At 43.6% G+C, this 14,142-nt stretch overlaps 1 protein-coding gene and 1 long non-coding RNA gene across 2 annotated transcripts; one reads left to right on the top strand and one right to left on the bottom strand.

Annotated features, from left to right (window-relative positions):
- Positions 1-5,078: 5,078 nt before the first annotated feature.
- On the top strand, positions 5,079-6,240 carry LOC149402296 (uncharacterized). Its single transcript, XR_016296231.1, has 3 exons — positions 5,079-5,285; positions 5,419-5,493; positions 5,926-6,240. It is a non-coding gene; the product is annotated as an uncharacterized LOC149402296 (long non-coding RNA).
- A 4,000-nt stretch (positions 6,241-10,240) lies between these two features.
- LOC149402295 (pollen receptor-like kinase 4) lies at positions 10,241-13,381 on the bottom strand. Its single transcript, XM_089608729.1, has 3 exons — positions 12,639-13,381; positions 11,775-12,413; positions 10,241-11,219 (listed from the first exon to the last, which is right to left on the bottom strand). Exons 1-3 carry the CDS (start codon positions 13,330-13,332, stop codon positions 10,561-10,563), a joined length of 1,992 nt encoding a protein of 663 aa, XP_089464855.1. The 5' UTR covers positions 13,333-13,381; the 3' UTR covers positions 10,241-10,560.
- Positions 13,382-14,142: the final 761 nt, after the last annotated feature.

Raw genomic sequence — 14,142 nt, 5'->3', positions numbered from 1 at the left:
CCTCGAGCTTTATTAATATTGCAAAAATTTGAAATCCTAAAACATTGGCTCGTAGGCCTTATTGAATGTTGGAAAGCAAAGAAACAAAATGGGGGAAGCGCTGGCTACTGGTAGTACTGTCTCAAGTGTTCCGCATTCCACAGGCGACGGATCGGTGTCTCGTCCGTGTATTTGATGTAGTATGTCTCGTCATGTGTGACTCAGCAGACTTTGTGGGGTCCCTCCCTGTTTGGGATGAGGACGTCGGCACCTTGCACTTGGGTGTCGTGCAGATGTCTTCGTGGACTTCGCGGAGGACCTTGGTCGACTCGACGCTGTCTCTAAGTTGGGAGATCGTGTTAACCATCTTTCTAGCGGGTTTTCCATCGATTCCTTGGACGTAGCATGTTCTGGCTTGGGATTGATCTCCAGCCATGATACCGATTCCGTCCTCGGTAGGGAACTTCACCAGTAGGTGGTATGTAGAAGTAATAGCCCTTAGTCGGTTCAGCGTGGGCCGCCCAACGATTATATTGTAGGGCGACTCTTGAACAACCACTAGGAATGGGACCATGTGAACGACTTCAATGCCTCCGGGAGTTTCGAAGATGACCGCTATATCGATGATGCCTTCGGTCATGACTCTCTCCCCAGTGAACCCAAATAGGGGTGTTTGGGTCGGAGCTGGGCGTAGCCCCCTGAGCTTCATGCGCTCTAGGGTGGTCTTGAAAATTATGTCGGCAGCACTGCCATTGTCGATGAGAACCCTTTTCACCAGATTATTAGCCACTTGGGCTTTGAGCACTATCGCGTCATTGTGCGGATGCACAACTCGCTTGGCCTCTTCGTTGGTGAAGTACATCGTGAGGCACGGACGGAGGTTCTTCATAGGTGAGGTTAACGTGCATAGCAGCGTCTTCTTGAGCCAGGGCTCTTAGGAATTTTTTCCGTTGTCGGGCTGAATCTCCATCTTGTGGGCCACCCAGTATGGTGGTTACAACGTGGAGCTGTAGATTGGCGACAGCAGTTGCTGTGGCTCGGTCGGCAGTAGCAGTTGCTCCTCCTCCTTTGCTAGACTGTGGTCTGCTTGAGGTGGGGCCCGCAACGCTAATCATGCGCAACACGAACTCTTTTAGCTCACCCCGTTGGCTCAGAGCCTCGATTTTTCTTTTGAGATTGTGGCAGTTGGAGGTCAAATGACCGTATTCCTGATGGAACTCGCAATATCTGGACCGTTCGCGAGTTGCGGAGTCTTTTTTCATTGGAGTCGGGGTGATGAACTTGTCACGCGCCAAGCTAGGATTTGATCCGGCGTCGTGTTCAACGGCGTGAACGACGAGTAGCCCTTAAAGTCTTCCGCAAGTCGCGGCTTTTGGGGCATCGGAGGTCGGCTATTAGAAGTCTGACCCCCTCTGTTTCATCTTTTACGGGAGTTGTCTTGCTCGTTGCTAGGCTCGTCTCGGCGGTTAGGGCTTTGATTATTGCCCTTGCGGCCATCGAGGTAATCTTTGACTCCCATGAAGGTCTTGGCTCGAGCCATTAACTCGGCCATGGTAGAAGGGACACCGCCGACGATGGACTTAAGGAAGTCACTTGTGCGCAAGCTTTGAATGATGGCAGTGATTGCATCTTTGTCGTCAAAGCGGTCGACCTTATTCGATTCTTCAGTGAATCGGGCGAGGTATCGTCTAAGAGACTCGCCACTCTCTTGCCTGATTGACCACAGGTACATCTTGGTCTTCTTTTGGACCATAGATGTAGCGACGCGTGCCAGGAACATGTCCTTCAGGTCTTTGAACGATCGGATGCTTCCCGGCCTTAGTTCTTGAACCATTCGAAGCCGGGTCCGACGAGGGTAAGACTAAAAGCTTGGCACATGGTGCCAGGAGCGATACCCTGCATCGTCATCCAGGTTTCATAGTGCTGGATATGGTAAGCGGGATCTGCTTTTCCATCATAGGGAGTGAGGTTCGGGAGTTTGAAATTTCCCGTACATACCTCGGCCAATATCTGAGCCGTGAAAGGCGAGGAATTCTCCTCAACAACCCCATAGGCACTTCTGCCTATTCCATGTTCTCGGAGATCTCGTACTTCATTTCGAAGACTGTGGATCATTGTGACCACATCGAGACCGGTAGTCGGAGTAACTCCCTGTTCGGGAGGAGTCACCTGTCGCCTTTCATTTGACCCTTGACCCGTGCGGCGGTTCCCGTTAATTGGGGCTGCTACGGGGATGTTTGGCCGAGAGCTTAGTTGCTCTCTTAGGTCATCACCACGCTTGTTGCATTGGGCAGTAAGATGATCCCTAAGATCCGGGCTTGCTGCACGGAGGGGCAGGCTTCGTCTAAGACGGCGCACTCTTCGCGTGCCCTGACTTTCCGCAACATTCTCCATTTTACCAAGTCGGTCATGGGCCGAACGTCGGGAGCTCCCTGCTTGGGAGGCCACAGGTGCATTCCCCGTCTTGGGTGAAGGATCCGAAGTAACGGCTTCATTCACAGCGGGGAGTTCCCCGTCCTTTGTGAGAGAAGTCTCGATATCCTTCGAATCATCAGCACCCTCGTAATCTGGGTCGCGGCCGCGACTTTCCTCGGTGAGGTTCCCGGGATCTCCATCGGGGATCACTGCGTCATGCGTAGGTCGCTTTACAGCCAGTCGGCTGTGGTACCTCACGTTCTTCGCCTTCAGTTGGCGGATATTCTCCTCCAACTCCATGATGCGGTCGTCCCTGCTATCTGGAGATGGAGATGGTGAGTGGGTCGAGCTCTCTTCATGGAGCGACTCTTTGTCACCATGCGCTTGGGAGCGCAAGAAATATTTTTTAGTCCCAGTGACGTTATCGGGGTTGTTAACGCCCTCAGAACGTACGGGTGGCTGACTACTCATCTTTTCTCAAGTCTGAGAAAGTTGAGTTTTCAGAAGAAAAGAAGAAGATGGATAGAAGGAATTTCGGGCTGAACAGGTCGGGAAGTCCCCTCCTTCTAGCGCCAAAATGTTGTCGCACGAAAATGAACAACTATTATATACCTCGGGCGGTTCGATCCAAGGCCGGACCATGTGATCGTACCCGGGCCAAGAGTGTGAACTCGAAAGTCTCGAGCTAGGCTTTCTCCGATCAACGTGCTTCTCAGAGGAGAGAAGGGGTGAGGAGGGGGAGTGACCGTGCCTTTTTGTTGTAGGCAGCCTACGTACCCGTGTATGGGATCAGGTCAGAACGTAGTTCAAGGCGTGTGTGACGCAGTATGAGGCGCAGAGCCTGGAGGGTGTGCTCGACAGAGGAGACGGAGCGCGGAGGAGTCCTCGGCGACGTCTCAGAACTCTGGGATCGAGTGACCCGAGAGAGAATTTGTTTCTCTCTTTTGGAGACGTGGGAGACTCTAAGTCAAGAGTTCCTTGTTGTGGCAGAGATTCCGGACGCGTAGGCGATTTCCAGTCAGAAATGGAGGACGTGTAGGCGATTTCTTGTCAGTAACGGTGGACGCGTCTAGTGTGCTAGACGCGTAAGCGATTTTCAGTCGAAAACCGTTAGAGCACTCGTGGGCTCGAGATTAATCGTTCGATCAAGAGAGGCGGCACTCGGGAGTCCCCGGAAGTGCTTCGGAATCTCTGAGAACGAGAAATCGAGGAGAATCCGCTTCAGGCCAAGGATGGCATCTAGAGAAGCAAAGAGAAGTCTCAAGTTTCTTGAGAATGAATGGGATGGCTTCCCCCTCAGTGAGATGAGGTATTTATAGGTGTTTAAGGGCGCCTTAAGAGGGTCCTTTATCGCGCATTTGGGACTAGGGGCGCGCGCACCGTCAACCGGAGGTGCACGTCGCGCGCGGCGCGCAAGTCATCGGGCGCGGCGCGGGATGCACGGCGTATGGGGCGCGCAGCGCGGGTGTGTCTTGGCACGGCGCGCGGTCTACCTGGCGCAGCGCGCGGCCTGCCCGGCGCGGCGCGCGGCTTGCTGTGCGTGGCTGGCTGGCGCGGTGTGCTGCGCGCGCGGTTTCCCCGAGGGGCGCGCGGTGCATGGTCCGTCTCGTCGGACTCTTGTGGGCCTTAGCGGTCTTCAGATATCACGCTTGTTACGCGAAATATGAAGGTCTCTACTTGACGAGAGTGACTCGAGGCTCGACTAGAGGAGAACGACTCGAGGCTTGACTCGAGGAGAATGACTCAACTCAAGGAGCGAAGCTCGACTTGAGGAGCCGAGAGTTTGGCACGAGGACTTGCCAGTCGACTCGTTACGGAAGGCTTGCCGCTCTTTTGGACCTCCGGCCTGACCATCGGCCCTTTGAGCGGCGCGTCTTCTCGGAGTTCCGGGTTTTCCGAAAACGACCGACAACAAGAGATTGGCAATGAGAGACATATGTTTCTCAGGCTGGATTTTCAAAGCCATACACTCTCAAATCTGTTCGTAAATACTAGGGTATGATATGATATGATACTTCACGTAAGTTGGTTCTGTGTTTGCTCTTCTTTTAGTATGAGTTTGCTCTTTGGAGAACTGCTCGGTGATTGTGTTTGGGTATTTTCATAAAAACGATTCAGGTTTCGTATTGCACGGCATGTGTTTGATTTATTATGAAAATCAAAGGTATGGTATAGATTGTTGGTTTATGTAAGTTAATCGAAAGAGGTAGATATATAGCTCTAAGAGTTTTAGGTATGTCTTGTGTTTGATGATTTGCCTTGTGTCACTCTAATTTTGCAAAGGTTAAAGCAACGCCAACACGTTGAGGCAGGCCAAGGCTCTTTGCATAGTCAGTGATGAGGAGATCATGGCTAACAATGAGAGCTGTGAGCAAAAAAATGTGGCAGTGGATTTTTATATATTTTTATTTTTATTTTGTAATGTTTTCAGTCGTGATTCTTCACAGAGATGAAGAGGTCCAAAGGTCACGGGCATCGTCCAAGGTTGAACAAGGAATGAGACCGACACGTGCAAAATTCGTTAGATGTAGATTCTTTTGGCGTCTTTAGCTATGTATATAAATTATTTTAGTATCTGGTGCTTCTTTGTGATAATATGCTCTGTTTCAAATGATAATTTGCGATTGCATTTTCTCACCTAAGTTATCTGATCATCCTCACTTTCCTCTTTGCGTTCACAATTTCAAAACCTGTTGAGTTCTACTCCTATCTTTTACTTAGTGCAGGTCATTTCTGAATTTTGGTTATGAACTTTTATTGAGAGTTTGGGCATCTTCACGGGATATCAAGGTTTGCAGCGAGGGTCAGTAAGTGTGATTTTTGGGAGATGAGGCACAAGTAGGCACTGTGACGGGACTGCAACGATGTTGAGGCTGTTATTGAACAATCAAGTGAGTTAATGTTGAGGTTGTTATTGAACAAAGAAAAATATTCTGCATAAAATCAGAACAGGAACAAATATTCTACATGCCTAGTGCGACACGTGTCTCTTTTGTTTTTGGGTCTTACGTGTTTATTTTGCAGATTCTCAGCCGCTGACAGATCCCACGCTATTGGTAATGGACAGCCTACCACACCCTCAATCCCATACTGTTCCAGGTATTTAGAGTCAGCGGTTCTTAATATAATGATATTTGTTCTACGACACTCTCTCATTATCGATTGCAGTGGGAATAAGATTCGGATCTGGAATTCTGAGTTTTAGTTGAAAATTAGTGTTGAGTGAGACTGCTTGCTTTTGATTGGGGGTTTGATTGGTAGTTGTTCGTACATGGCCTTGTGTCCTGTTGTTCATAGACTTACAAGCATAAACACATTGAATGTGGATTGTTATAAAATCTCATCAATTTTTAAGGTTTGAGTTAGGTGTTTCAGTGTACCTCTGAAGAGCAGTGGAAATTAGATTTCGAGTTGGATTTAAATTTCTCAATATGGAAACAGGGTAAATGAAATTGTTTTTTAGGTTCTATCAATAGAGATTTAGGACAGGTTCTATCAACTGTTTCTGAAATGCTCAGTATTTATACGCAGGTCGAGTTCGAATATATTACTCTATACAGCAACTACGGGATCGGACATACGACGTGGAGCGCGCTTGCATCGGTGTTCTTACCGGAAAATACAACAAGGGAGCTATCCCGCCCGACAGTCAATTCACCTTGGAGAATTACAAGGTCAAACATCGCCCGGATGTGACTCTAGGTGCTAAATATTCAAAGACTTTGCTTCATAGGTAGTGTTAAATATGTGTAATGATATATCTTATTATTTGACTAAGTAAATTGTGTGCATTGTTTGCATACCTTTGTAAATTGTAAATGACTTTTACGATGATTTTATTAAATATGAGAGTATATATTGTATTTTGTTTTGAATTTATTTTAGCATATATTTAAATAGAAAAATTGAATATTTAAATAAAATGTATATAAAAAAGAGATCCATAAATTATTATTTATAACCGTAGTCTAAAATTACAAGGTAAGTAAACTCTACAGATAATCAAAGTAGTCGTACGATATAACTACAATAAAAATTAGTAGTCTATACAGTATATAGATTAATTAAACCATAAAAGACTAACCATGTAGTCATATAGTAAATAAATTAATTAAGTAATAAAAAACTACATGATAAAAATGTAGTGATTCAGTTTAAACTACATGTAAATATCGTAGTGATATAGTTTCTCTACGTTTTTTTATAGTATAAGAAACTACGGCAACAAACCGAAGTCTTATGCAAAGTGGAAAGACTCCGGTGCGATAGACGCCGGAAAAAAAAAACCGTAGAGAAATTATATAGACTACATTCAAATACTATAGTTAATGGGCCTTTTTGTGGTAGTGTAAGGAGAAAGAGATTTTGGCACTTCTCACTTCTCACCTCTTGTACATTGACCCCGAGTTCCACTTTTATTTCAAATGGGTCCAGAAAAATCATTACGACTAAGTCATTTTCATATAATTATTTAATTAAATCCATAACCGAACGGATTATAATTATATGATCTGAGTGGAGAAATTTCTCGTTCGCTCTCGATTAATTCAAATATATTTAAGTTTTCTCGGAATTAATTCTCGTTCTTGAGAATTTATTTCTTAAAAAAATTTCCAGAATATTTCCTCAGAAATAATTTATTAATCGAGATAAACTCGATAATTCGTTTATTTATTCCGAGATTGCTCACAACCTTAACATATTTTAAATTAATTCGATAAACTTATTGGACTATAATTCACTCGAGAATTTAGTTGTAACAACGGAAACTCGTTTATTATTTCCAAATCTACAAATACGACTGACGCAAAAGTTTGTCCTTACAGGATTCTTCTTGATTGTGTCCATTTTTGAGCCTCCTACACCATCTCGTAGACATAGGCGTAGATGATTGACGGATACGGAAAACTATGCCGTTTATTAGTATAGTCGATTATCTTTATCTAATTGTAGATGAATCGACCGACATTGATAGATTCACCACGAACGACACAGTACAAGCCATGGACACCCTCGTCAAGACAGGTGAAGTGACTGATCGGAAAGAGACGAGAACAAACAAAATAAATCCAAGTTTTTGCAAACATGTTCAATTGATCACGATGGAGAACTTTTTTTTTCCTTTTTCCATTCTCCAATCCTCTCCGGGGATCGTCAACAACCTCGCCATTCCATCGTGGTCAGGACGTCTTAACCATGCCCGTAACCCGCATTGCCGTAATCCACGTTCGGGGTCGATGGCAAAACATTGATGGCTCCGACACCGCAGTCGACATGTGTACCCTAGACCTTCACCATATTTCCCTCGCTATCTGGTAAGTTTGCGTAGAACTCGTACATGAGCGTGATGTTCGCTTTGTGCTCCAGTGTGGCATAAAATTTTCTCCAAGAATGACCTTCGATGGTGTTGTGGATTTGCGCTCCTATTATCATGTTTCTGCTCACCTTCAATCCACGCTCGAGGATCAAATTACGTATCGCGAGAATATCATAGCGTTCCTCACCAGCCTTCCTCATAAAGATCCGACTATTATAATCCACTTCGGGTTCAGAGACGGTTGAGGACCCCGCCGGGATTTTTTGGAAGGTTGTCTAAAAGAGCTGGGCGCTGTGGCACCTGCAGGGGTTTTAGATCGACCCAATTTTTTTACCTATAATTCAATCACAAATTCATATCGAATTATCATTCTAATTTCAAACTCAATCCAAACAAAAATATTATGCTTTTAACTCATACAAAACAATATTCTAACACATATATCTTCTAACAAAACCAAACTAATACAAAATTCTAACACATATTTTAACAAAACCAAACTAATTCTAGCACATATTCTAACAAAAAGTCTAACTTAACCTAAAATTAACCACAAATTCATCTTAATGTCAACCTACAACTCAATTTCAACCACAAATTCAAAATAATGATTAATCCTAACACAAATCTACACAAAAACACATATCAAAACTCGAAATTTGTAAATTAATCAAGATTATGACAAACAAAACCCTAAATTCATGTATCAATACATATTGTGATGAAAACTAATACAAAGAGCACATACAAATTCGAAAACAGTATGAAATTCAAGCTATCGCTCATAGAAAACACTACCTTGAAGTTTTGTGGGACAGAGAGCAAGAGGCAAAGGCTGGCGGGACTGAGAGAGAGAGAGAGAGAGAGAGAGAGAGAGAGAGAGAGAGAGAGAGAGAGAGAGAGAGAGAGAGAGAGAGAGAGAGAGAGAGAGAGAGAGAATAACCGTTGTAAAATCACTCATATTTCACAACAATTCAATATAATCATTGTAAAATGTCTATTTTTTAAAAAAACTTAGTTTAAGTGCTGTGAAAAGTCCGTTGTATAATCCGCAATTTGTAGTAGTGAATTTGTCGAAAGTCAAATAGAGGTACCAAATTTCCCTCTATTTACTTGATGAAATTTTGAGCTTTCTTTTCTTTCAGGTTTATACTACTTTTTATATGGATTGTAGTGGATATAAAGCTAATCACTACAGTTTTAAATTTGAATGGAGTCTAATAAGACGCATAAATTTGATGACCGTAGTTTATTTTAACAGACTCTGTATTTCGACAAAAACGTAATCTTCTTTAAAAAAAAAAAAACTGTAGTTGATAAACAGTTTTGCGATAGTGAGATGAGATGTAATTATAATAAGTTGCAATATTCATCTAAATTTTCTGCTTCTAATCCCATCTCATTACGATCATAGTAATTGTTGTGTTTCACACCGCAACTCTTTAACAATACAGAGTGTTTAGGCATATACTTTTCCCCCATAAAAAATGTCAATCAAAATTCCTTAATAAAACCAAGTCACAATAAATTCACAGCCAATCCAAAGAAGCAATTTTGTTTTCGAAAAACAGAATGAGTACAAATAAACCACTTCTTTGGTTCTCTAAGAACTCCCTATGGCTGAACCCTAATATTAATCCTGTATCAAGTCGCGGGAAAAGTTTAGCTATATTCTTGGTCTCCGACGATGTTGTCAACGCAACTATAGAAGTCCCCAGTGAGGCTATCGAATTCCCTACTGCGCATATTACTCAACTCCTCAATCTTGTGGACAGCCTCGGCGAGGTCCAACCGCCTCTCGAGGTCCTCGTCACAGCAGCTGAGGCCGATCTTGAGGACCTTGAGCATCTCGCCGCGGCTGGCCCTGAGGGCAGCCCCGCCCATGTCGGGGTCGAAGGCCTGCCCGGTCCACCTCTCCTTGCAGTCTGGGATTCCAGGATTTCTGAAAATTTTGGATTCCGGATCCCATTCCGAGAGTTCTAGAACTCAAATGGAAAAATTTCCTTGAGCAAAAATATTTTTTCAAGTATGATAAACATAATGTGTACGATTGAAAAGTTTTGATTTTTTGAATATTTACTTGAAATTGAGATTTTATAAAAACTAGTTTGAATTTTGAAAAATTGTTTTCACTTTCAAAACTATATCTACATCACTTATGTTCAAAAAAATTTCAAAACTATATCTCTATCACTTATGTTCAAAATTTATTGTTCTTGAAAATTTAAGTGGGAGGTCTCCTCGAAGACTAGTTGACAAGAAGATGCAAGAAGATGTCTAATCTCAAACTTCAAGTGTTCAAGTAAGTTAAAAGTTAAAACTTTTCTCACACACTTTCCCTTGTAGAAAATAGGAAATGGCTGAGTATGTACCTTGTGCCTTAGTGCACTAACACTGCTCTCCCTTGAAACATCGTAGTTTATTTTAACAGAATCTGTATTTGGACCGAAACGTAGTCTTCTTCTTTAAAAAAAAAAAAAAAAAAAAAAACAAACTGTAGTTGATAAACAGTTTTGCGATAGTGAGATGAGATGTAATTAATAAGTTGCAATATTCATCTAAATTTTCTGCTTCTAATCCCATCTCGCTACGATCATAGGAATTGTTGTGTTTCACACCGCAACTCTTTAACAATACAGATAGTGTTTAGGCATAAACTTTTCCCCCAGAAAAAATGTCAAAGAAAATTCCTTAATAAAACCAAGTCACAACAAATTCACAGGCAATCCAAAGAAGCAATTTCGTTTTCGAAAACCAAAATGAGTAAAAATAAACCCCTTCTTTGGTTCTCTAAGAACTCCCTATGGCTGAACACTAATATTAATCCCGTATCAAGTCGCGGGAAAAGTTTAGCTATATTCTTGGTCTTCAACGATGTTGTCAACGCAACTATAGAAGTCCCCAGTGAGGCTACTGAATTCCCTACTGCCCATATTACTCAACTCCTCAATCTTGTGGACAGCCTCGGCGAGGTCCAACCGCCTCTCGAGGTCCTCGTCGCAGCAGCTGAGGCCGATCTTGAGGAGCTTGAGCATCTCGCCGCGGCTGGCCCTGAGGGCAGCCCCGCCCATGTCGGGGTCGAAGGCCTGCCCGGTCCGCCTCTCCTTGATCATCCCGTTGACCCAAGCGGCGAGGTCGGCCTCGGGGTCATGGCTGCGCGTGAGGTAGTTCTCGGGGTAGCGGCCCGTGAGGAGTTCAAGGATCAGGATCCCGAGGCTCCACACGTCGGTCTTCCTGGTGACCCGGCCATGGGAGGCATGCTCGGGGGACTTGTAGGCCATCATCAGCCTCTGGGCGTGCTCGGGGTTGATTGCCGGGAGGAGGGCGTAGTCGGTCATCAGTGGCTCCAGCGTCTCGTTCAGGATGATGTTCGATGACTTGAGGTGCCCGTGTGGGACCCCCAGGCACGGCAGGGCTTTGTGGAGGTACGACAGCCCATTCGCTACTCCTTTTATTATTTTCAACCTCGTCGGCCAGTCTAGCGCCGGTTCGTCTATGCTGTGATTTCCTGTTCATTTCCACATTCATCCGTGTGAGCAAATTTACTTTAAATTCCTTTGTTCTACAGAATCGAATAATCATGAACCCTGATTATCCGTCTCATTTGGGTTTTGTGTCTACCTCCCTACAACCAGCATATATAGTTGACACCTCGTTATATTTTATTGCTTAGAAAACTAATAATATGAAAAGGCGATGACCTACTATAATCTAATTAGAGAACGGGAATTCGACCTAATTTGAATGCGAAGAATGAAAATGCCTTAATTTTTTAAAATACACATTCGGATATTTTATGCAAATCCCGTTTTCCACGTATAATATCACACGTGCATAAAATTTTAATAATAATAAAATAAAAACTCTTAGTTATTTATGTCCGTTAGAGGAGCATATACAAATGAGGAAAATGTATAGAAGATTCGGTTTCATTTATAACATTGGTCCGTTAACGTTAAAGGTGATTTAGAGATGTATTTATTTTTCTCTGTAATGATAAACTTAAACACAGAGCAAAAGTAGCACAGCAACCTAAGTCTTGATATTTAAATAAATGGCTTACCATGAAGATGAAAGGCCAAACTTCCATTGCGCACGTAATCGTAAACCAAGAGCTTCTCTTCCCTTCTGTAATAGTAAGCCACAAGAGGCAAGAGGTTAGGGTGTGTCAAACCCCCCAACCTCCTCATGTGCTCGTGAAACTCTTCTCTCCCAACGCCATTCATCTCCTTGTACCTCTTCACCACCAACGAATCGCTCTCCACTGTCGCCTTATATGACGCCCCGAACGTCCCGCTCCCTAAAATCTCCGCGGATGCGCGCAGTAGATCGTGCAGCTCGAACCTTCTTCTCTCGTCCCTCAGGAAAGTCAGCTTCCCGAGTTCTCCACCACCAGACTTCCTATGGTTTTGATTTTCATCCGTGTTATCATTATCGATTCCTGTGGCTAGAGCATTGCTGGAGGGTTTTTGATCCTTTGGCACCGAAGTTCGGCCGAGCACTACTTCCACGGATTTTCTTCTTGAGTGAGCGACGATGAGCGACGCGACGAGGACGGCCACTATGAGGAGTGTGATGAGAAAGATGAGTATCTTTTTCAGAAGCTGCGAGTATTTCTCGTGGAGGCTTGTTGTGTATAGAAAGATGTTTGTTGTGGAGCCACTGCATGATTGTAGAGGAAGTCCGCATAGATTTCTGTTACCTAACATATAGTCCACAATTAACAACGCGAAATTATTTAAAGTACAAATATAATCAAGATCTAGTAATCTATAAAAAAAAAAGCGTAGCAGTTTTGTAACTCCGAATCATATCCCACCAAGCACATATGTTGAAACATTTTTATAAATTTTGTATAGTTCAAACATAAATAATTGCCTTGATTCATTCAAAAAGGAAATTAAAATTTCAAATTTGCAGTTTTTACCTGAAAATGAAGACGAGTCCATCTTGGCAAGGCCCTCTGGGATCGGACCCTCCAAATCATTGTTGGACACATTAATCCTAGTCAGATTCTTCTGCCCAAAATCCGGAATTTTCCCGTAGAACTTGTTATGGTCGGCCATGAAGACTTCGAGCCTCGGGAGCGTTACCAGCGAGGATGGTAACGTCCCTCCCAGCTCGTTATTCGACAGTATAATCTTCCTGAGGAACCTCATCCCGGCGAACCCATCGTCGGGGATCTCACCGGAGAAGTGGTTGTAGGAGAGGTACGCCGACCGGAGCCGCCTCAGGGGCCTCAGGTCCGGGGCGGGGCCCGTCAGCGTGTTGTTCATCAGGCTGAGGCTCCGCAGGCGTGGGAGGTGCCCTAGGGCGTTGATGGCGGGCCCCGCGCCTGAGCCCTTCAGGCCCATGTTCTCGAGGCGGAGGCCGCGCACGTGGCCCGCTGAGCACAGGACCCCGGCCCATTCGGATGTCTCGCCAGCGCAGGGCGGGGCAGCCTGTGGGTCCCAGCTCGCCAGGGCGTCCGAGTTTGATAGGGAACTTTTGAACTTGAGGAGCGCGTCGGAGGTATGATCCGCCGTGCTGCCGCTGCACGACAGCAAGACAAGGACGAGGACAAGGACGGGGACTAGGATCTGGAACCGTGCGCGTGGGAATCCCTCACTGCGCACGGCCATTACTCGAATTGATTCGCAAAAGGAACACCAAATTAATGTCTACGTACTATGATTCTTATTCTATTTTTTAATATAATTTCCCTTTTTTTTTTTTAGTCTTAAAGAGGGGAAATGATGATTGGTTTCATCTCTTTTGGTAAAAAAAATTTTATTTTTTATTATTATTATTTGCGTTACACAATTCCGAGGGTTTTTGTTTTGGTAATTGTTTTGGGGGGTTTTTAAGTGGTTGAGATGGTTTCAAGAGAGATTTATGGTAAGCCTCTAAAATGAGAGTAATGCGATGCTGGTACGTGAGTAGATTTTGATGTCAAATTCTCCAATTATAGTAATTATTTACAAGCGATATTGTATATAATGTTTTATCCAATGCAGTACAGGAAACTTTACACAAATGAAAATAATTAATAGGAATCACCCGTGAATCCAAACCTAATTAATAACTTTCCAGTATATTTGCCTGTCCCGCAGCCCCGCTAGCTAATTAAGAAGCTTCGCTGCTCGTAATATTTGAGTAGTAAACAGGTTGGTTCTTCTGTCACTCGGTGTGGACAGATATAAAGGATTTACTTTATTTTTAAAAAAAAAATTAACTACGTAAGTCAAATAAACTATAGGAATTGTAAATTAGTCAACCTTTTATAAATTCTTTGTAAATAGCCAACTTACATACGTGGCATCTTATTAACTGCTTATTTTTTACATGTTTGCCATTTGTTGATTTCGACCATGTGTTTAAATTAGGCAGTTTTTAAAAAAAAAAAAAATTGAATCAAATTTTTTAAACCGATTAGAAAGTTTTTTAATTTG

The sequence above is a fragment of the Urtica dioica genome, chromosome 3 (assembly GCF_054948205.1).
Source record: "Urtica dioica subsp. dioica isolate 48M chromosome 3, U.dioica_male_clone48M_v1_H2, whole genome shotgun sequence".
In the NCBI taxonomy this organism is placed as follows: Eukaryota; Viridiplantae; Streptophyta; class Magnoliopsida; order Rosales; family Urticaceae; genus Urtica; species Urtica dioica.
This window is presented reverse-complemented; position numbering and strand designations above follow the sequence as displayed.